We start from the raw sequence: 24,457 nt of genomic DNA, 5'->3' as shown, positions 1-24,457 counted from the left end.
TAGGCACAACGGTGCGCTTATGCACGCCGCTTACAAACCTCTTAGAAACGGGGAGAGGTCGACTGTGGACAATCTGAGGTTAAAGATTTTGGGGTTTGGGGGAGAAACCACAGAGTCCGGTAGCGCGTTCCAGGCGCCGAACCCTCTGTAGCTGAAGTCGTATTTTCTGCAGTCGGGTTTGGAGCATTGAGTTTGAACCTATGACGTGCTCATGTGTTGTTGCGACTGAAGGTGAAGTAGTCACCGACAGGAAGAACAGTTGGGTATATTTTATGAACTGCCCGGACGTGCTTCCCTATCGCCAATGCAGGGATGATGGGCTCTGTAATCGAGCGGTGGAAGGTTTGAGGAAGGGCTGGGGGGCGTGTCCACTTTGCTAAAAAAAGGGTTTTCCAGATCTAGGTTATTATCCCTTTAGCCAGGATCTAGACCTTAGAAGCCTCCACTCCAGAAGGTCAGCATACTGGCAATCTGAGACGTCTGAGATACAACTAGAAGTTAGGTAAGATACACAGGGGTTGTGTAGTCCAGGGTTTCCCAACCTTGGCCACTTGAAGATATTTGGACTTCAACTCCCAGAATTCCCCAGCCAGCATTCGCTGGCTGGGGAATTCTGGGAGTTGAAGTCCAGATACATAGAAACATAGAAGTCTGACGGCAGAAAAAGACCTCATGGTCCATCTAGTCTGCCCTTATACTATTTCCTGTATTTTATCTTAGGATGGATCTATGTTTATCCCAGGCATGTTTACATTCAGTTACTGTGGATTTACCAACCACGTCTGCTGGAAGTTTGTTCCAAGGATCTACTACTCTTTCAGTGAAATGATATTTTCTCACGTTGCTTTTGATCTTTCCCCCAACTAACTTCAGATTTGTGTCCCCTTGTTCTTGTGTTCACTTTCCTAGATACCTTCAAGTGGCCAAGGTTGGGAAACACTGGACTAGACAACCATTTGTCCAGGATGATATAAGGCAGTGTGCGAAAAGAATGTGTGTATTCTATTGCGCATGCGTGAGTGCCCACTGCCATAATTCAATACCTGGGGAGGGCAAAAACAGCTCCCCCCCCCCAGGGGTCCTCTAGAATCAGAAACGGACTGTTTCCCAACTTCTGTGGGCCCAGTAAGTTCGTGTTTCGCCCTCCCCAGGCTTCCCTGGAGCTCAGGAAGGGTAAAAAAGCCCTCCCCATCCCCCTGGAGGCTCTCTGGAAGTCAAAAACGCCCTCCCGGAGCCTCCGTGCGAGCCAAAATCAGCTGGCTGGCACACACATGCACACTGGAGCTGAGCTAGGGCAACGGCTCGCGTGCCACCCTATATGGCTCTACATGTCACCTGTGGCACCCTTGCTATAGGTTTGCCATCACTGGTATAATAAGGTCTCCTGCCTTGGACAAGGGGTTGGACCTGGACCTCCTTTCCGGTGCTAAGAATCTGGAAGAGAGGAAGTCTCAACTTAAAGGGGAAGACGTCTTTTTTTTTCCCCCTGGAGTTCCACGCAATCTATAACTCAACCACAGAAGGCGGCCCAAGAAGCTGGCATCCGAATCTCCCAATGCATCCCGGAGTTGAGAAGACGCATTTAAGAGGAGCAATGGACAACCTATGGCAAGTCCAGGCCAACGTCATTAACGGAGATGCCCAGAGTGTTGGATCCTAGCGTCCGGCTTTGCAAAGTAGACAGAATGATTCTCAGGAACCCAACAGAAGTAGGTAGATCAAAACAAGGGATCTAGAACTGTGGGGGACACAGAGACCAGGGAAACTGAGGTAGGGCATCCAGTTTTAACGGACGAGGACAGCAGGGGCACAGAGAAAGCGGTGGAAGAAGATGTTGCAAGATCTCTACCTTCTGGAGCCGAAGCCTTGAGGTTCCTCAGCAACCAAGAGGAAAGCAAGTTGCCAGGGTGGACAAACTGCAAGGTTGAAGAAGGGAGAGAACGTCCTTCTTCTGAGAAGGTTCAACTTCTCCTTCTCCGTTGATACTCACCTCCTTGTTCTGGAGGCAGCTTTCCCGCCGGTGGCTCCACGGCGTGGGCAGGTATTTCCTTGGCCTTGACCAATGTCGACTCATCAACGAAGGGCCTTGGAGAGTCTACGTGGGGCTTCTCGCCAAGGATAGGTCCCACTGAGCCTGCGGAAGACAAAAACCAGATCACCCACAAATGGAAGAACTTTCTCCTACGCTCAAGCCGGTTTTGCCCAAAGAGATGTTAGAAACGTAGACGACTGACGGCAGAAAAAGACCTCGTGGTCCATCTATTCTGCCCTTTTACTATTTCCTGTATTTTATCTTAGGATGGATCTATGTTTATCCCAGGTGTATTTAAATTCAGTCCCTGTGGATTAACCAACCACGTCTGCTGGAAGTTTGTTCCAAGCATCCACTACTCTTTCAGTCAAATAATATATTTCTCACAGTTCTGATCTTTCCCCCAACTGACCTCAGATTGTGCCCACTTGTTCTTGGGTTCACTTGCCTATGAAAAACACTTCTGAACCTTATTTACCCCTTTAACATACTTAAATGTTTCGATCGTGTCCCCCATTTCCCTTCTGTACTCCAGACTAGACAGATGGAGTCCATGAAATCTTTCCTGATACGTTTTCTGCTTAAGACCTTCCCCCATTTTTGTAGCCCGTCTTTGGATACGTTCAATTTGATCCATAACTTTTTGTAGGTGAGGTCTCCAGAACTGGACACAGCATTGTTCCAAATGGGGTCTCAAGCTATTGAAATGGATGCTCCACTTTTCACACCATCTGTGAGTGAGTGAGTGAGTGAGTGAGTGAGTGAGTGAGTGAGTGAGTGAAAGAAGGGAGGGAGGATGGATGGATGGATGGATGGATGGATGGATGGAAGGAAGGAAGGAAGGAATGGAAGGAAAGAATGGATGGAATGGAAGGAAGGGAGGGATGGAGGGAAGGAAGGAATGGAATGAAGGAAGGAAGGAAGGAAGAATGGAAGGAAGGAAGAATGGAAGGAAAGAATGGAAGGAAAGAATGGAAGGAAGCAAGGAAGCAAGGAAGCAAGGAAGCAAGGAAGCAAGGAAGGAAGGAATGGAAGGAAGGAAGGAAGGAAAGAATGGAGGGAAGGAAGAAGGAAGGAAGGAAGGAAGGAAAGAATGGAAGGAAGGAATGGAAGGAAGGAAGGAAGGGCGGGAGGGAGGGAGGAAGCAAGGAAGGAAGCAAGCAAGCAAGGAAGGAAGCAAGCAAGCAAGGAAGGAAGCAAGCAAGCAAGCAAGCAAGCAAGCTTATAAACCCCTTCCCCATTGTTTAATTTTGTTTACTGGCTGACTGAGTGACTTGCCGTTGGGCCATATCAAAGGGCTCCAGAAACAAATTATTGCTAAAACTTTGATAAAAGCCATTTAAAATGAAATTGGAATAAAATTCCAGTCTAAAATTCTTCAGCCCAAGGAAGTGGCCCAATTCCGCTACTCACTCAGCTCACCTGCTTGAGGTCCTTTGTGCAGGAGGGACCTTGGGTGAAGTGGGGTTTCAAACCCCATCAGCAGGGGAGAATCTGCAGAGGGAACTGACAAAATTAGATTCACAGCCGCAGCACATTTTGTTCTTGGAAATATTTAGCAGGAAAAGATCATGGCAGACTTTGATGGGATGGTTCTACCTGGTGGCCTCAAAATAAACCCCAAAACGATCAGCAGATCTCCAGAAACCCGTTGCCTTAAAGGATGGCTCCCGGTGGTATGAAGGGAGAAACGAAGGACGAGGAAGTATAGGTGAGAGAGTGGTGTATAAAATGAGACAGAAGGAGGGGAAACAGATAATATATGCTGCTAAAGCTCAAAAGAGGAAGAAATTGCCAAATCTCTAAAGAAGGAGGATAAAACCTTCTTCAGATATATTAGCGATAGGAAGAAGAAAAACTGCAGCATCACGAAGCTTAGTACCGGGAATAATACATGCAAACATTTTACAACTCAACTAGAGAACATCATCAGTGCTGGCAGAGGGCTACTGAGAAGAGGAGGAGGAGGGGGAGGGGGAGAGGGAGGGGGAGGAGGAAGGACTGTGGGGTTCTTGGTGCTCTCTGACCTGGGTTCTTGCAGACGTTTCATGACCCAAAAGGGTAAAATCATCAAGACCCTAAGGAGAAAGGGGAGCTGGAGAAGGAGAAGAGGAATGAGGAGGAGGAGGAAGAAAAAAAGGATGGATGGAAAAGGAGAGGGAGAACATAAATGGAGGCAGTCAAAGGGAGAAGGGAAAAGGGATGGGTGGGTGGATGGATGGGTGGAAAAGTTAAGGGGGGAGGGGAGGAGGAGAAGATGGATGGAAACATTCAAAGGGAGGAGGGAAAAAGGAAGGAAGGAAGGAAGGATGGATGGATGGGTGGATGGATGGATGGATGGAGGAATGGAGAAAGTTAAGGCGGGAGGAGGAGGAGAAGATGGATGGAAACATTCAAAGGGAGGAGGGAAAAAGGAAGGATGGATGGATGGATGGAGAAAGTTAAGGGGGGAGGGGAGGAGGAGAAGATGGATGGAGATAGTCAAAGGGAGGAGGGAAAAAGGAAGGATGGATGGATGGATGGGTGGATGGATGGATGGAGGAATGGAGAAAGTTAAGGCGGGAGGAGGAGGAGAAGATGGATGGAAACATTCAAAGGGAGGAGGGAAAAAGGAAGGATGGATGGATGGATGGAGAAAGTTAAGGGGGGAGGGGAGGAGGAGAAGATGGATGGAGATAGTCAAAGGGAGGAGGGAAAAAGGAAGGATGGATGGATGGATGGGTGGATGGATGGATGGAGGAATGGAGAAAGTTAAGGCGGGAGGAGGAGGAGAAGATGGATGGAAACATTCAAAGGGAGGAGGGAAAAAGGAAGGATGGATGGATGGAGAAAGTTAAGGGGGGAGGGGAGGAGGAGAAGATGGATGGAGATAGTCAAAGGGAGGAGGGAAAAAGGAAGGAAGGATGGATGGATGGAGGAATGGAGAAAGTTAAGGGGAGGGGGAGGAGAAAGCGGGTGAAGATAGATGGAGAAGAGGGGAGGAAGAGGAGAAGGAATAAAAGTGGACTGGTGGCCCTACTACATGCAAATAAAATCGAGATAGGATCTTTCTCTTATCCTTGCCTGCAAGCTCTGGAACATGCTCTCTAGGTTCGGTTGGCGTTAGTTGACCCGTTTCCGTCAGGTTTTCAGTCGGTGTGCCGAGTGGACTCTTCCTGTTCATCTCGCCAAGTTGCTCCTGCCCGGGAAGGATCTCCAGAGGTTGGCTGGGCAAAGAAGGGGGCTTCGTCTCTGGATTCACGAGGAGTGGGATGGGAGGGACGGCCTTGGTTTCTTCCACTTTCTCAGAAGGTTGGGTGGGAGAAAGTGGAGCGGTGTCAGCTTCCCAGACAGGAGAACGTGGTGGTCCATCAACTTTCAGATCAGGAGTAACTTGGAGTCCTTCAGTTTTTAGTTCAGGACTAAATAAAGATGTATCAGTACTCAGTCCCAGAGGAGACGGAAAAGTTTCCCCTCTCAGATCCGGACTAAATGGAGGTGCTCCAGCTTTTGGTCCAGGAGTAAAGAGAAATCCTTCAGATGTATCAGTACTGAATCCTTGAGAAGACGGACATCTTTCAGCTCTTATATCAGGTGTAAATGGAGATACTCCAGGTTTGAAGGCATGAGTAAAAGGAAGTCCTTCAGTTTTCCAGCCAGGAGAAAATAGAGGTTCTTGAGATTGAATCTCTTGAACTTGCTGACCCATCGTGCTCTCGTCTAGCTTCTCCACATGCTGGGTAGAAGAGTAGCCCAGATCTTCTGTTTTGAATTCGGAAAATGGATTCTGTTCTTCTTGAGCACGATAAGGAAAGGATGGCTGTATCTCCTCTGCTTTTTGGAAGGTTGAGGGGTCAACGGCAGTTGGCTGTTGGGCAAGAAAACCGTCTTTCTCCTTCAGATTGTGAAGGAACTCACTCCCTCCTTCTGGTTTTTCTAGCGTGGAGCAACTGTCTGCAGCCAGGACAATTATATCTTCTTCCTCCAGCGGTAGTTTTTTCGACTTCGTGGTCTCCAGAAAGTCTGTTTTGGAGAAAGGAAGAAAGAGTTGTATTTTCTATGAAGCTGCTGAGATGTTCTTGAATTGCTCCACTTATTTATTTTATTTATTTATTTATTATTTAGATTTGTATGCCGCCCCTCTCCGCAGACTCGGGGCGGCTTCCCAGACCATCCGTGAGAGGATGGGTGGGTGGGTGGGTGGGTGGGCGAGTGAGTGACTGAAGGAAGGAAGGAAGGAAGGAAGAATGGAAGGAAGAATGGAAGGAAGGAAAGAAAGAAAGAATGGAAGGAAGGAAGGAAAGAATGGAAGGAAGGAAGGAAAGAATGGAAGGAAGGAATGGAGGGAAGGAAGGAAGGAAAGAATGGAAGGAAGGAAGGGATGGATGGAAGGAAGGAAGGAAGGAAAGAATGGAAGGAAGGAAAGAATGGAAGGAAGGAAGGGATGGAAGGAAGGAAGGAAGGAAAGAAAAAGGAAGGAAGGAAAGAATGGAAGGAAGGAAGGGATGGAAGGAAGGAAGGAAGGAATGGAAGGAAGGAAGGAAGGAAGGAAAGAATGGAAGGAAGGAAGGGATGGAAGAAAGGAAGGAATGGAGGGAAGGAAGGAAGGAAAGAATGGAAGGAAGGAATGGAGGGAGGGAAGGAAGGAAGGAAGGAAAGAATGGAAGGAAGGAAGGGAGGGAAGGAAGGAAACCTATAAACCCCTTTTGCATTGTTTAATTTTGTATACTGACTGACTGACTGGTTAGCCCATGGGCCATATCAAAGGGCATAGTTGCAGAAACAAATTATTGCTAAAACTTTGATAAAAGCCATGTAAAATGAAATTGGAATAAAATCCCAGTCTAAAATTCTTCAGCCCAATTCCGTTACTCACTCAGCTCACCTGCTTGAGGTCCTTTCTGCAGGCGGGAACTTGGGTGAAGTGGGGTTTCAAACCCCATCAGCATGGCAGAATCTGCAGAGGGAACTGACAAAATTAGATTTACAGCAGCCCCACATGGACAAAACCACACCTTCACACACACGGTGAGGTTGTGGTAGGACACTTTTCCTCTACTCCACCATCTTCTCCACCCACCCCAGAAGACGGATGGACCTGACGGGACGATGGGACGGATGGGGGGAGGAGCCCTTTCGTCTCACCTGTTGAAAACAACATCTGTTCAGCTTCTGGAAAGCCCAGCTCTCCAGGTAAGGGAGCATCTTCGGCAGGTTGGATCATCTCCATGGGTACCTGGTGGCTCTCTGTGAAGAAGACAACAGGTGAGATGTTTCCACTTCAGAAAGTCCACCAGACACCTTAACCGGGTTAATCCTCTGGCCTAAACCAGCTTGATCTTCCACAAAACCTGGTTCCTTCCAATGTTCTCCCAACATCTCAAGGGGTTTTTGAAGGAGCACGCCAAGACCTGGGGGCCACAGAAGGTCTCCCCACTTCCTGGGTATAAATTTTTTTTTTTTCTCCACATATTACAAAGATACAAATTCAAACACCTTTGAATTTCAGTACAATACAATATGGTATCAATTACCAAATTCTTAATTGATATTCTTAATTATATATCTACACTGCTCAAAAAAATAAAGGGAACACTTAACACAATATAACTCCAAGTCAATCAAACTTCTGTGAAATCAAACTGTCCACTTAGAAAGCAGCACTGATTGACAATCAATTTCACCTGCTGTGGTGCACATTCAACTTGGTACACAACGAAGTACAGTATTCCGTGAGAATATTTCATTCATTCAGATCTGTTTTATTATTGTTGTGAGCTGCCCCGAGTCTGCGGAGAGGGGCGGCATACAAAACTAATAAATAATAATAATAATAATCATCATCATCATCATCTAGGATGTGTTCTTTGAGTGTCCCCTTTATTTTTTTCAGCAGTGTATGACTTAAGCCAGCAATGTATGGTTAAGAGAATTAGCGCAATGTTGCTTTAAGGGCCAGTGCTGCAATTGCCTATAACAGGGAATCAGAGACTCTCTCTCGCTCCCTGAATTCTTACTGATTATTTATCTATTAATTTGTCTGTGTGACTGCTTTGTGCTCAATGTTGGTGTAATGTACATGTAGTATGCAAGTAATCTTGAAGTTGGTTATATGTACTGAATAAAACTAACTTTGTATATGTATTGAGAAGTATGCCCATGTCACACCAACACTCCGTAGCCTGCATTGGTTGCCGACCAGTTTCCGGTCACAATTGGTTATGACCTATAAAGCCCTTCATGGCACCGGACCAGAATATCTCCGAAACCTCCTTCTGCCGCACGAATCCCAGCGACCGGTTAGGTCCCACAGAGTTGGCCTTCTCCAGGTCCCATCAACTAAAAAATGTCATCTGGTGGGACCCAGGGGAAGAGCCTTCTCTGTGGCGGCCCCAACCCTCTGGAACCAGTTCCAGCCAGAGATCAGAATTGTCCCCACCCTCCTTGCCTTTCGTAAACTCCTTAAAACCCAACTCTGTTGTCAGGTATGGGGGAATTGAGATATTCCTCCCCCCCCCCCCCCGGCCTATACAATTTATGCATGGTATGTTTGTGTGTATGTTTGGTTTTTAATAAGGTTTTTTTAAGTTATTTTAAATATTAGATTTGTTACATACTGTTTTTATTATTGATGTTAGCCGCCCCGAGTCTATGGAGAGGGGCGGCATACAAATCTAATAAATAAATAAATAACTTAAGTCGCTCTATGACCAGGTTCTTAAGTAAAAACGTTAAGTAGAAGCAATTTTTCCCATAGGAATCAATGTAAAAGCAAATGTTGTTGTTATTATTATTATTATTATTATTATTATTATTAATTAAATTTGTATGCCGCCCCTGTGCATAGACTCGGGGCGGCTCACAACAGTAATAGAAAACAATATATAATACAAATCTAATAACTAAAACTAAAAACCCATAACCCATAATTTAAAAAACATGCACACAACATACCATACATAAACAGTATAGGCCTGGGGAAGTTATGCCTGGGACCCGCCAAACGACATTGCGTGCAAACCCATTAGGAAAGAAATAAAAGCTCGGAATTTGGGTGGGAGGAGGAGGAGGAAGAAGAAGAAGAGGAGGAGGACAGTTGCTGCCGAAGGAAGAAGGTGAGGGGAGGGGAATCAAAAAAATCCAAAACTTTAAGGCTTAAAAAAAAAGAGGGACTCTGAGGCTGCGAGGAGGAGCATACGCCCGGCACAAGGCTGCCTCACATACACTGCCTCCCATACACTGGCTGCTGCTGCTGCTCCCTGCTTCCCCTTCCTTCCCATGCTGAAGGGCTGCCCTCTCCTCTCGCTCGCTCACTTTGTAGCCGGCGCCTTTCCTTCGCTGTGGTGACTCCTCGGCTGCCCAGAGCGAAGGGAGTGTTTCTTTTCTCTGGGCACTGGCAGAGGATTATTCCCTCTCCAAGCGCCCAGAGAAAGGAAAACACTTCGTTCGCTCTGGACTGCCAAAGCCTCCTTAAACGCCACCGAAAGGCAGCCCAGAAAAGCCCGAGATGGCCGGGATTAAGGGGGGAATGGCAGGAAACTGGCCGGGCCTTCGTGCCGCTCTCAAGTTTTCTGGGAAATTTTTCCGGGCTTGGGGTTCTTAAGTAGAAAATGGTTCTTAAGAAGAGGCAGAAAAATCTTGAACACCTGGTTCTTATCTAGAGAAGTTCTTAAGTAGAAGCATTCTTAGGTAGAGGTGCCACTATACGTCCTAATTGTCCCACCTCCCTTTCCAGTTCTGGGTTTTACCTGCTTGGCTCATATTGGGGGCCAGACCGAGAAACGAAGGGGATTCAAACCCAGAGGATGTCGGGTGAGGGAATCCCAGAGACGGAGGCTCAGCAAATGCAGCTGTTCTGAAAGGACCTGGAAGAGACAAACCTGAGTTTGTAACAAGCCATCTTTTCTTTGCCTAGGATTACAAGCCAAGATTAGAAAAGGAGGGGGGGATTAGAGATTTATACTGTTAGCATTCCACACTGGGCTGACCAATGTTAGAATACCAAACTTCAAACAGAGTATATGTGGCAGCGGTGGTTGTCCAGCCTATTAATATTACACAGGCCAATATACTAAACGTATAAATATTATTCACAATGTATACAATATCATTAATATTACACACTAACCATAATACAATCCATAGACCTCTGTTTAGCACACAGCAAGTACATAGAACAATATTTAGCACACAGCAGTATCTTCTATTATTATTATTATTATTATTATCATTATTATTATCATTATTATTATATAAGGGTTTTTTTAGGTTTTTTAATGTAAAATTGTTATTTTAGATTTTAATATTAGATTTGTTATTGTACATCCCCCCCCCCCAGAGTGTTCTTTCCATTCATCCATTCTTTGTCCTTTTCTTCCTCCTCCCTCCTTCTTTCCTTCCTTCCTTTTATTATGGGCTTATTATGTCTTTGCCAAACTTTTGATCAGGAAAATTCCTTTTTAAACAAAACAAAAAAACAACAACTCCAGATGGCAGCACACATGCAAATTAACACGCCATCATGCAAATTAGGAACAATTAGCCAGGAAGCGGAATTAACTTCCCCAAAGCGGCCAAGAATAAAAGAGGTTGCCAGGCAGAATATCCTTTCCTGGCAACCAAGGACTGTAGGTGGGGGGCGGGGATAAGTCACACAGTGGAGCAGGACAATTGAGCATGTCCAAAAAACAAGGACCGCAAAATGTATCGTGGGATTCTTTCGGAGCACCAAAATATTGTCCGAAATGTTTCTGGGAAGCAAGTCGGAGGTGACAGGTTCTCGGGACGTCAGGAATTGACAACTGACAAGAGTTGTGAGATTTTACCACATTGGAAATTGGGGGTGGGGGACTTGTGGTAGGGTTTAGGTGTGGGATACAGGAAATCCTCGAGTTATGACCGGTCTCTTAGGGACCGTTAATATTCTCTCGGCTCTATCTGAATGGAGGAAGTCCTTGACTTACAACCGGTCGGTTAGCGACTCCTTGATGTTCACGCAGCAATGAGGACAGGTAGTTCTTAACTTACGACCAGACGGAAGAAGTCAACTTACAACCGGCCAACAATCCTCGACTTATGACCGGTTGAAAGTCCTCTTCCTGTTCAAAAGAACTGGAATTACGATTGGTCATTAAGTCCTCCGTGTAGAATGGGACAGGAATACAGGTGTGTGTGTGTGTGTGTGTGTGTGTGTGTGTGTGTATACTCAACAAAAAATCACACATAACCCTTCCCTGGTACAAGCTGATAGAGGAGAGGAGCCTGTAGCCTACAGGCTAAGGCCACTGCCTTACACAGCAGAAGCCCCAGGTTCAAATCCAGTAAGGGTGTGGCTACCTGATTTATTTATTTTATATTTATTTATTTATTATTTGGATTTGTATGCCGCCCCTCTCCGAAGACTGATGAAGTAGTCTTCTTTCCTTCCTTTTCATTATCAGCAAAAATATGATTATAGTTGTCGGCTACAAAAAGCTTATTTGCTGTGGAATATGGGCCCTGGTGGGGCTGAGAGGCAAAAATCTCCGAGACCGCCTTCTGCCGCACGAATCCCAGCGGCTGGTTAGGTCCCACAGAGTTGGCCTTCTCCGGGTCCTGTCAACTAAACAATGTCACCCGGCGGGTCCCAGGAGACGAGCCTTCTCTGTGGCGGCCCCGACCCTCTGGAACCAGCTCCCCCCGGAGATCAGGACTGCCCCCACCCTCCTTGACTTGAAGTACAACACAGTTCATTCTGGGACAGGAATACTGGAAGTCCTCGATTTATGATCAATTGCTGTGAACTTTGGAAGTTCCGGGGGCACTGAGTAAAGTTTTTGACTGACGACCGATCGCAAGTCTTTGATTTACAACACAGCTCTATGTACCAGCTATTCCCCTACTTACAACTAATCGTAAGTCCTTGACTAATGATGCAGCTTTAATTGGGTCCGGAGTACAGAGAATTTTTGACTTATGGCAGGTTGTTTAGTCCTCGACTTACAATGCAGCTCTGTCTGGCACAGGAGTACAGATAGTCCTCGACTTATGACCAGAGTTGAGGCAGACATTTCGATCCCTAAGCAAGACATCGGTGAAATGTGTTTTGCCCCACCATCATTATTTTTTTTATTATTATTATTTATTAGATTTGTATACTGCCCTTCTCCAAAGACTCGGAGCAGCTCATAACAACAATACACAGTACAAATCCAATACTTAAAACAAATTAAAACCCTTAATATAAAAACAATCATACATCCCAGACATACCATACATAAAGCGGAAATGGCCCAGGGGAATCAATTTCCCCATGCCTGACGGCAGAGGTGGGTTTTAAGGAGTTTGCGAAAGCCAAGGAGGCTGGGGGCAGTTCTGATCTCCAGTGGGAGTTGATTCCAGAGGGTCGGGGCCGCCACAGAGAAGGCCCTACCCCTGGGTCCCGTCAGACGACATTGTTTCGTCGACGGGGCCCAGAGAAGGCCAACTCTGTGGGACCTAATCGGCAGCACAGTCGTTCAGTTAGTCACACGGTTAAATATTATAACCCAGATGGAGAGGATGAGTAATGGTGGTAGCACTATGTATTGATATAACATATAAAAAAATATTATTGCAATAAACTAGCTTAAACGTATTCAAATTATATATATTTTTTAAATTGCTTAGATTTTTCTTTTAGTTGTAATATTCAAATTTATTTTATATATAATCTATTTTATTATTATAAAGTATGATATCTCCGAGACCGCCTTCTGCCGCACGAATCCCAGCAACCGATTAGGTCCGACAGAGTTGGCCTTCTCTGAGTCCCATCAACTAAACAATGTCGTTTGGCGGGACCCAGGGGAAGAGCCTTCTCTGTGGCGACCCCGGCCCTCTGGAACCAGCTCCCCCCCATAGATCAGACTTGCCCCCACCCTCCTCGCCTTTCGTAAAGCTCCTTAAAACCCACCTCTGCCATCAGGCATGAGGGAACTGAGATATTCCTTCCCCCTAGGCCTTTACAATTTATGCATGTTATGTCTGTGTGTATGTTTGGTTTTATAATAAGGGTTTTTAGTTGTTTTAGTATTGGATTGTTACATGCTGTTTTTATCATTGTTGTTAGCTGCCCCAAGTCTACGGAGAGGGGCGGCGTACAAATCCAATAAATAATAATAATAATAATAAATAATAATAATAATAATAATAGTATGATATACTTTGTTATTGGAATAAATACTTTATTAGACATATAGGATTATGGTTTTTAGATTTTTTGTTGCAATATGAAGAATTATTTTATATATAATCTTTGCTTAGATCAGTGTTTCCCAACCTTGGCAACTTGGAGATATTTGGACTTCAACTCCCAGCATTTGCTGGCTGGGGAATTCTGGGAGTTGAAGTCCAAATATCTCCAAGTTGCCATGGTTGGGAAGATGATTATCAGAAAATTGCTTTTTGGAACAATTAGTTCAATAGATTTGTAAGACTCAAATAAGATACGAATTTGCTGACCAGCGGTTAATGTAAAGGTTATTGTAATGTTTGAATATTCGATGGAGAAAAGCTATATTTTAAGAGGTTTGTGAATATATAAGATATTATATGTTTCTACAGTCCTTTTGTGAAAGAAACAGACCTAAGAGCCTCCACTGAATGATTACAAAGTAAAAAGAAAAAAAATGTATATGTTTGATAATAAGCTTGATTTTGAGTTGGAAACTAGGTATTGTTTCTTATTCTATGTTGGAGAAATTTTTCTTAAAAAAACATTATGAGACCAGTTAGTTACATGGTCATTAGAAAGGATTGTAATTTTCCTCCCCCCAAGAGAATATTGATGAGATATTTTTCTTGTTATTTGCTTATTGTTGTTATTGTTGTAATTGTTTATTGTATATTTCTATATTTTTCTTTTTTTGATTCGGTTGTTGTTGTTTTGGTTTGTATTTTTTCTTTTTCTTTCTTGTGTATTGCAAATATTGTAAATGTACAAATGTTTTTGGCTACACTTTTTAATACAATTTAATAAAAAATTACAATTAAAAGAAAAGAAAATAGTTACACGGTCATTAACGGAATCTGGCTCCCCCGTTGAAGTTGCGGCGGTTACCAAAAAAAAAGAGAATCGCACAATTGACCGCCGGACACCACAAGGGTCATAAGTACAAATTGGATGGCAAGTATCCAATGATGCGACGGTCATTAGGTGCAAAAACCCAGCCATTCCGTGCCGTGCTAACTTCAAACGGTCACTAAATGAACCGTTGTTAGGTCAAACGCAAAAAGAGGCCCGGTTTTGAACTGGGAGCAGAGAAAGTTCTCCAAAAATGAGCCGCTTTCTCCAACAAACCAAAAATATTTTTTTTTAAAAAAAAAAAGCTTATATTCTCATTCTCAAAAAAAAAAAAAGGTGCTAGATGGGTTTTTGTAAAAAAAAAAGTATTATTTTTGGCCTCATTTTGAACGGAAGATGACGCAACAAATCATCCGGATGGCTTCTGACAGCTGTCCTAGGACACTCCCGGATGAAACGGGTGAAACGGAGGCCGTCAGGCAGCCAAACACCCCCACACCAACCTTCAAACAGCTTCTCTATTTCCCCTCCCACCCCCCCAAAATAAAATGGAGACTGCGGCCTGCGGCTGTGAGGAGTTTTGAGTCATGGCGGAAGAAATATTTGGTGGCAAGACTCCTGAAGGGGACTTTTCATGCTGAGATGAGGCTGCGGGAATCGACTGGGTTAGCGAGACAAGGGGAGGGGGGGAGAGAGGGAGGGGGAGAAAGGCAGAGCAGGAGGGGGAGAGGGAGAGCAGAAAAGCAGGAGAGAGGGAGAGGGAGAAAGGGGAGGGAGAGGGAGAGAGGGAGCAAAAAAGCAGGAGAGGGAGAGAGCGGAAAAGCAGGAGAGAGGAGAGGGAGAAAGGGGAGGGAGAGGGAGGGAGGGAGCGGGAGGGAGCGGGAGGGAGGGAGGGAAGAGAAAAGCAGGAGAGGGAGAGGGAGACAGTGGAAAAGCAGGACAGAGGGAGAGGGAGAAAGGGGAGGGGGAGGGAGAGGGAGAGAGAGGGAGGGGGGAGGGAGGGAGCAGAGAAGCAGGAGGGAGAGGGAGAAAGGGGAGGGGGAGAGGGAGGGAGGAAGGGAAAGGGAGAAAGGGGAGGGAAAGGGAGAACAGGATAGAGTGGTAGAGAGAGGTAGAAAGAGAGGGAGAGAGGGAGAGAGGGGAAGGAGAAAGATAGGGAGCAAAGGAGACAGAAGGGGGAGGGAATATCTCCTCCCCCTCCTCTCTGCAACCCTCCCTCCTTCTAGCAGTGATGATGTTCCCTAGTTGGAACATTTCCCCCTCCTCCTCCTCTTCTTCCTCCCTCTCAGGGAGCACCAGGGACTCCATAGGTTTCAACCATAAACTACCCAAATTTTAAAATATCCCGGAGGGGGCCGAGGAATTCTGGGAGTGGAAGTCCACCACTTTTAACTCTTTTCCGGGTTGGAAAATGTCGATATAAACTGGGTCAACTTATTTTTATTTTTTATTTTCTAAATCATTCAGGGTGTTTACTAAGCCAACTGGGGGGTCCAAGGGGTCTTTCCCTCCCTCTCTCCCTCCCTCTCTCTCTTTCACAAAGCCTGATTGGTCGACAGCCAAAGAAAACTTTTTAATAATCGCTTTAATCTCTCGGCCAGTTATTTTCCTTCGGCCCCCAAATTGCATCAGAAATTGGAACAAACTGAGCTTTTCATTCCTACACAACTTTGGGAAATTCTCTTTGCCTCCCCCAGTTCAGAAATCCTAAATTGGTCTAGGCATAAAAAGCTGAATAATTTGTGTGTGCGTGTAAAACATATTTTTGTTGATAATGAAAAAGAAAACTGGATATATATATATTATATATATATAATTATAATTAATTTTCAAATTCAGCAAAAAAAACGTGACACACACACACACACACACACACACATATATATAATTATCAGCAAAAATACATTACACTCTCTCTCTCTCTCACACACACACACACACATATATATATATATAATTATCAGCAAAAATACATTACACTCTCTCTCTCTCTCACACACACACACACACATATATATATATATAATTATCAGCAAAAATACATTACACTCTCTCTCTCTCACACACACACACACACACACACATATATATATAGGGGGAAAAACTATACGTTTCCTGCAGGCCCTGGAAAGGAAATGAGATGCCTTCCACCCTTTCCCCATATGCTGGGGAAAAAACCCACGATTAAAAGCATAAATCAATTTAATGCAGGCCATTTGTATATCTCCTTCCGATCATTTCTCCCTTCCCGTTTTCTATCCAGGAAGCTATTTTGAGACAAGGACTCTGCAAAGAATAAATTTTTCGTAGCATCTGTTTAATGCACTCGGCTGCACCACGAAGACAGAACGATTTAAAAATAGGTTTGTTAATGTTCAAAATGCTCGGAAGCTTTAGAAAGAAAAACAGAAAACGGCCAGGCTTTTAAGCTGAGTAATAGGAATTGGCAGTAGGTCCTCGACTTATGACCCAAATTGAGACCCAAACGTACGTTGCTAAGCAATTTTGTAGCATTTGAAACCTTCCTAGCCGCTATACATTAAGCGAATCCCCGCTTGTCGTTTAGTTTCAAACATGACTCGCTTAATGACCACATGGTTCACTTAATGAGTGAATGGTCTGTTTAACAACCACGATTCTCCTAATGATGTCATTTGCAACGTTGCCAGCTTATGAATGGAGGCAACTGTATTCACTTAATGACCTCAGGATTCTCTTAACAACCACATGGTTCACTTAATGACCACATGGTTCACTTAATGACTGCATGGTCTGTTTAACAACCCCATGATTCTCCTAATGATGTCATTTGCAACGTTGCCAGCTTATGAATGGAGGCAATTGTATTCACTTAATGACCTCAGGATCCTCTTAACAACCACATGGTTCACTTAATGACCACATTATTCACCAATAGATGCCATTTCCAACGTTCCCAGCTGGCTTTGGACATGCAAACTTGACGGAGGCTGCTGGATTCGTTTAACAAACACATGATTCACTTAACGTCCAAGTGATTCACTAATAAAGCCGTTTCTAACATTCACACCTGGCTTCTCACACGCAAAGCCAATAGATTCGCTTAATGACTGTGTGATTCGTTTAACAACCACGTGATACGTCTAAGGACACAATTTGCAATATTCCCCGCTGTCGTCTGACATGCAAAGTCGAAGGCAGTTGTATTTGCTTAATGACCATTCGATTCATTTAATGACCATTCGATTTGCTTAATGACCACACGATTTGCTTAATGACTGCCAGTGATTCTGAGGGAAATTGAGCTCTTTTTTCAGTGCCTCGCTCTCTCTTACCAGCCATGTCCATGGGGTTAAACAGGACCTGTGAGTCAAAGCCTTGTCTGTCAGCCTCCACCGACCATGTGTCGTTGTGATCGAGGAATTCTTTGTACGATATTTGTTCCTCCATGGCTTTTACGGAAGGTTCTAGAAAACGAGAAGAAAAAAAATGGCGGTTCTGTTATTGATGCGCAATATGTTCTTCAAAAAGCCTTGAGTACAAGCAGTCCTCAGCTTATGACCAGAAAGGAGCCTTTCCTTAAGAGAGACAATTTCTTCAGGGAGGTCTGCCCCATTTTACGACCTTTCCTGCCACCGTTGTTAAGTGAATCGCTGCAGTTGTTAAGTTAGGGTTAGGATAGACTTCCCTTGTCGGTAGTTCGCAAAACATAGAAACATAGAAGACTGACGGCAGAAGAAGACCTCCTGGTCCATCTAGTCTGCCCTTATACTATTTCCTGTATTTTATCTTAGGGTGGATCTATGTTTATCCCAGGCATGTTTCAATTCAGTTACTGTGGATTTACCAACCATGTCTGCTGGAAGTTTGTTCCAAGCATCTACTACTCTTTCAGTGGAATAATATTTTCTCATGTTGCTTTTGATCTTTCCCCCAACTAACTTCAGATTGTGTCCCCTTATTCTTATGTTCACTTTCCTATTAAAAACACTTCCCTCCTGGACCTTATTTAACCCTTTAACATATTTAAATGTTTCGATCATGTCCCCCCTTTTCCTTCTGTCCTCCAGACTCTACAGATTGAGTTCATGAAGTCTTTCCTGATACGTTTTATGCTTCAGACCTTCCACCATTCTTGTAGCCCGTCTTTGGACCCGTTCAATTTTGTCAATATCTTTTTGTAGGTGAGGTCTCCAGAACTGAACACAGTATTCCAAATGTGGTCTCACCAGCGATCTATGTAAGGGGATCACAATCTCCCTCTTCCTGCTTGTGATACCTCTAGCTATGCAACCAAGCATCCTACTTGCTTTCCCTACCGCCTGACCACACTGCTCACCCATTTTGAGACTGTCAGAAATCACGACCCCTAAATCCTTCTCTTCTGAAGTTTTTGCTAACACAGAACTGCCAATGCAATACTCAGATTGAGGATCATGTGATTCCAGGACCGTCATAAATATGAATCAGCCACCCAATGCCAGAATTTTTGATCAAGATTGTAAGTGTGAAAAATGGTCGTAAGTCCATTTTGTTCAGTGGCGTTGCGACTTTGAACGGTCACTAAATGAATCATAATCCATCAAGGACTATCTCTAAAACCAAAAACCCAGAAGAAAAAATACAATTCATGTATACGTAGTCTTCCTCTTACAATGCTTCCTTTAGTGACCATTCAAAAGCCCAACGGTACTGGGGGGAAAACAGATTTGGGAACACTTTTCACACTTACGACCGTCATAGTCCCATGATAAAAATTCAGGCGCCTAACAACGGATTCATATGTGTGTGTGTGTGTATATACATAATAATAATAATAATAATAATTGGATAATTATTGGTTGACGATCAATTTCCGGTCACAATTCAAAGTGTTGGTCATGACCTATAAAGCCCTTCATGGCATCGGACCAGAATATCTCTGAGACCACCTTCTGCTGCACGAATCCCAGCGACCGGTTAGGTCCCACAGAGTTGGCCTTCTCTGGGTCCCATCGACTAAACAATGTCGTTTGGCGGGACCCAGGAGAAGAGCCTTCTCTGTGGCAGCCCCGACCCTCTGGAACCAGCTCCCCCCAGATATCAGAGTTGCCCCCACCCTCCTTGCCTTCGCAAGCTCCTTAAAACCCACCTCTGTGTTGAAATTTTTCTTCCCCCTAGGCTTATAGAATTTATACATGGTATGCTTGTATGTATGAGTGCTTTTTTAAATTGGGGTTTTTTAGATTGTTTTTAATATTAGATTTGTTTACATTGTCTTTTTATATTCTTGTTAGCCGCCCTGACTCTTCGGAGAGGGGCGGCATACAAATCAAATCAATCAATCAATCAATCAATCAATCAATCAATCAATAATAATAATAATAATAATAATAATAATAATAATTTATTAGATTTTTATGCCGCCCCTCTCTGAGGACTCAGAGCGGCTCACAATAAGTAAAACATCATATACAAATCCAATGCTAAAACAAGTTTTAAAAACCCCTATTAAAAACAATCATACAACTCAAACACACCATACATAAAGTCAAGGCAGCTAAGGATATATCATATATACATATGTATATGACTCTATGTATTTGTTTTTGTAGATTTATTTTCGTAGATTTTTGTATGTGTGTATACACACACGTACACAGAAGCACACAAATTCTTTATGAAATCTTATAAGTTAATTTTTAAAATGTGACTGCTTTGTTGAATTTCTGAATATACACACACGCACATGTACACAAAAGAACTGAGCCTTACCGATTTCTTCTTCAACATTACAAGAATGTGGGAAGATAAAATTGGGAGAACCAGAAAAAAATAAAAATAAAAATATAGAAGACTGACGGCAGAAAAAGCCCTCATGGTCCCACCTAGTCTGCCCTTATACTATTTCCTGTATTTTATCTTAGGATGGATCTGTGTTTATCCCAGGCATGTTTAAATTCAGTTCCTGTGGATTCACGATCGAAACATTTAAATATGTCAAAGGGTTAAATAAGGTGCAGGAGGGAAGTGTTTTCAACAGGAAAGTGAACACAAGATCAAGGGGGCACAGTCTGAGGTCAGTTGGGGGAAAGATCAGAAGCAACATGAGAAAATTTTATTTGACTAAAAGAGTAGTAGATGCTTGGAACAAACTTCCAGCAGACGCGGTTGTTAAATCCACAGGAACTGAATTTAAACCTGCCTGGGATAAACATATATCCATTGTAAGATAAAATACAGGAAATAGTATAAGGGCAGACTAGATGGACCATGAGGTCTTTCTCTGCCGTCAATCTTCTTTGTTTCTATATTTATGATGGTTGCAGTGACCAGGGATCGTACAATCCCCTTTTGCAATTATCTGATGACCAAGAGGGAAACAACTTAACAATTGTGTGACAAACTTTCCAATTGCAGTGATTCACTTAACGACTGTTGGAAGAAATACTGTATAACATAGGGTTATACGAACCCTGTGACTCCATGTGAGAGAACAGACACTAGGTGAGAAAAACAGGTAAAAGACTCTGAGAATGAATCCATAAGACATGATTTAAAAAACTCATAATTTCATGACCTGACGACAGACGTAACCATAATTTCAATAGGGAAACTGACCATTTTAAAACAAACCAAGTTCCTTGGGGAATTCCTTGGCTAATCGGCCATCAACTGACACTGCGATAAACAACATTTACACACCATTGAAAAAGAGACAACCAACCAGCTAAAGATCACCCCCCCCTTGCCTGCAATAAACACACCGATAAGCCAGGATTAATACCAGACAAACCACCGAGAAGCAAAAAATAGTCCATTGAAACAAGCTAACAATAAACCACAACCAAACAAGAACCATCAGCAACATGAGAGAGGATAGCAGAGTTGGAAGGAACCTCGAAGGACATCTAGTCCAACCCCTTGCTCAAAGAGGAGACCTTGACAGAGTTACAGAATAGGAAGGGATGTTGGGAAGTCATGTAGTCCAGCCCACTGCCCAAGCAGAAGACATTTACAGAATAACAGAGTTGGAAGGAACTTTGGAGGTCATCTAGTCCAACCCCCCTCCCTCAAGCAGGACGCTTTATACCAGAAGGTCTTCAAACTTGGCAAATTTAAGACTTGTGGACTTCAACTCCCAGAATTCTTTGTTTTGGGAACCCCTGCCTTATATCATATTCTGGACAAATGGTTATCTAGGCCAATGTTTCCAACCTTGGCAACTTGAAGATGTTTGGACTTCAACTCCCACAATTCGCCTGGTGCACCAGTTGAGGCCCTATCTGGACCGGGAGTCACTGCTCACAGTCACTCATGCCCTCATCACCACGAGGTTCGACTACTGTAATGCTCTCTACATGGGCTACCTTTGAAGAGTGTTCGGAAACTTCAGATCCTGCAGAATGCAGCTGCAATCATGGGCTTCCCCAAATATGCCCATGTTACACCAACACTCCGCAGTCTGCATTGGTTGCTGATCAGTTTCCGGTCACAATTCAAAGTGTTGGTTATGACCTATAAAGCCCTTCATGGCACCGGACCAGATTAACTCAGGGACCCCCTTCTGCTGCACGAATCCCAGCGAAGGTCCCACAGAGTTGGCCTTCTCCGGGTCCCGTCAACTAAAGAATGTCGCTTGGCGGGACCCAGGGGAAGAGCCTTCTCTGTGGCGGCCCTGGCCCTCTGGAACCAATTCCCCCCAGAGATTAGAATTGTCCCCACCCTCCTTGCCTTTCGTAAGCTGCTTAAAATCCACCTCTGCCGCCAGGCATGGGGGAATTGAGATACCCTTTCCCCCTAGGCCTTTACAATTTTATGCATGGTATGTCTGTATGTATGTTTGCTTTTTATAATAATGGGTTTTTAACTGTTTTTAGTATTGGATTATTATTATATGCTGTTTTATTACTGTTGTTAGCCGCCCCGAGTCTGCGGAGAGGACCGGCATACAAATCCAATAAATAATACTAATAATAATAATAATAATAATTCTGCAGCCAGCAAATGCTGGCTGGGGAATTCTGGGAGTTGAAGTCCAGATATCTTCAAGTTGCTAAGGTTGGGAAACACTGATCTAGGCTATTCTTGAATATCTCCAAGGGCAAAGCACCCACAACTTGTGTAGAGAAACTGTTCCACCCATGAATTCTTTGCAGAGTCAGGAAATTCCTCCTTAGTTCTACCTCGGGGATCTCTTCACAAATTTCCATCACAAAACAGAAATCACAACGTCAACTTGACACGTAACCCCAGATCCAATTCTTTCTAAAGCAAGAACGTATCTCAAGAACTTCTCCACTCCTCGATATATCCATCCCTCACGCATTTTTACATTCATCTGGCTCCTCTTTTCCTCACTGAGAGGTCCTCTTCTCATTCATTAATTTAATTTATTATTTATTTAATTTATTCATCAATTTATGGAGACCTCGCCTACAAAAAGATATGGACAAAATTGAACGGGTCCAAACATGGGCTTCAAGAATGGTGGAAGGTCTTAAACATAAAACGTATCAGGAAAGACTTCATGGACTCAATCTGTAGAGTCTGGAGGACAGAAGGAAAAGGGGGGACAGGATCGAAACATTTAAATATGTTAAAGGGTTAAATAAGGTTCAGGAGGGAAGTGTTTTTAATATGAAAGTGAACACAAGAACAAGGGGACACAATCTGAAGTTAGCTGGGGGAAAGATCAGAAGCAACGTGAGAAAATATTATTTTACTGAAAGAGTAGTAGGTCCTTGGAACAAACTTCCAGCAGACGTGGTTGGTAAATCCACAGTAACTGAATTTAAACATGCCTGGGATAAACATATATCCATCCTAAGATAAAAATACAGGAAATAGTATAGTCTTCTATGTTTCTATTTAATTAATTTATTTATTTATTCATTAATTTAATTTATTCGTTCATTAATTTGATTTATTCATCAATTTAATTTATTTATTTATTTATTTAAGTTATTAATTTTATTGATTGATTGATTTAATTGATTGATTTAATTTATACGCTGCCCAACTCCCTTTAGGGACTCTTGGCCTGTTTCTCTACATCAGTGGTTCTCAACCTGGGGGTCAGGACTCCTTTGGGGGTCGAACCACCGTTTCACAGGGGTCGCCTAAGACAAAAAGGGAGAAGACAAATTTCCCAGGGTGTTAGGAACTAAAGCTTCCCTTCCGACGCCTTGAAACCATATTTTTACAATCCGACCAATCAGGCGTTTACAGTGGGAGTGTCCCTCTGAGCTTCCTGCCAATCAGCTTCAAGCTCCTTTGGGAGCAATTGGCGCTAGGCTTATGGTTGGGGACCACCACAAATGAGAACTGTATTGAGGGATCGCGGCATTAGAAAGGTTGAGAGCCACTGCTCTACATCCTTCAATGTCTACATTCCCATTCTTGCTAAGTTCATATATTTATTTCCTTCAGCAAGTTTCTCTAGAAGTTCGTCAGGTCACCCGAGTTGGAAGACAAGGCAAATTAAGGACGGCCTCAGAAGAACCTGGGGTTTCTGTTTTCTTCTAAAATTATCCATCCTCCATGTGGGTCAAAGGAGGGGGCAGCTCCGAAGAACAGAAAATAAAGTTCTCCTAATGGACTTCCTTCTGCAGGTTCCATTAACTAGGCTCCAAAATGGACATCAGAGAGTTGAGGAGAAGTCCACGGAGTAAAGAGATGGACCGACCAACTCTGTCCAGCCAAGGACACTCCACGGCCACGCAATTCCAGAACTGGTCTGAAAGGTGAAGATCCCACCACTGTGAGGTCCCAAGTAGTCTTTGAGCTGAGTTATATCTCATGACCCAACTAGGGAACGTCATTTGCTAGAAAAAAGGAGGAGGACTGTGTACTCTCTGAGCTTGGTAGCTTTCTTGCGGACGTCTCAAGACCCAACTAGGCAACATCATCAGTGTTCTCAGAGGTAGGAGGTTTTCCTTTGCAAATGTTTCAGGACCCAACTTAGTAAACATCAAAAGTACTAGAAGGAAGGAAAGGAAAAGAAAACAAGAAGGAAAGAAGGGAGGAGGGAGGGAAGGAAGAAAAGAAAGAAGGAAAGAAGGAGGGAGGGAAGGAAGGAAGGAAGGAAAGAAGGAAAGAAGAAAGGAGGGAGGGAAGAAGGAAAAGGAAGGAAAGAACGAGAAGGGAGGAAGAAAGGAAAGGAGAGAGGGAAGGAAGAAAAGAAGGAAAGAAGGAGGGAGGGAAGCAAAAAAAGAAGGAAAGAAGGAAGGAGGGAGGGAAGGAAGGAAGGAAGGAAGAAAAAAGGAAAGAAAGAAGGGAGGGAAGGAAGGAAGGAAAGAAAGAAAAAGGGGGGGAAGGAAGGAAGGAAAGAGGGAGGGAGGGAAGGAAGGAGCAAAAGGAAGGAAAGAAAGGGAGGAAAGGAAGGAGGAAAAAGAAGGAAAGGAGGGAGGGAGGGAGGGAAGGAGGGAAGGAAGGGAAGGAGG

The 24,457-nt window shown here is 43.8% G+C and overlaps 1 protein-coding gene across 1 annotated transcript in view; it reads right to left on the bottom strand.

The window, feature by feature from the left end:
• LOC139153215 (microtubule-associated protein 2-like) overlaps positions 1-24,457 on the bottom strand; it is a 157,849-nt gene that overhangs the window by 65,668 nt on the left and 67,724 nt on the right. The window contains exons 5-11 of the mRNA XM_070726858.1: positions 17,369-17,500; positions 9,760-9,876; positions 7,157-7,258; positions 6,888-6,980; positions 5,096-6,034; positions 3,455-3,526; positions 1,991-2,134 (exon numbers count right to left, since the gene is read on the bottom strand). Coding sequence (XP_070582959.1) covers positions 1,991-2,134; positions 3,455-3,526; positions 5,096-6,034; positions 6,888-6,980; positions 7,157-7,258; positions 9,760-9,876; positions 17,369-17,500 — 1,599 coding nt within the window. The remainder of the gene's footprint in view (positions 1-1,990; positions 2,135-3,454; positions 3,527-5,095; positions 6,035-6,887; positions 6,981-7,156; positions 7,259-9,759; positions 9,877-17,368; positions 17,501-24,457) is intronic.

Source organism: Erythrolamprus reginae, chromosome Z (genome assembly GCF_031021105.1).
Source record: "Erythrolamprus reginae isolate rEryReg1 chromosome Z, rEryReg1.hap1, whole genome shotgun sequence".
Taxonomy (NCBI): domain Eukaryota; kingdom Metazoa; phylum Chordata; class Lepidosauria; order Squamata; family Dipsadidae; genus Erythrolamprus; species Erythrolamprus reginae.
Note: the sequence above shows the minus strand (reverse complement) of the source record. Positions and strands in the feature narration are given on the sequence as shown.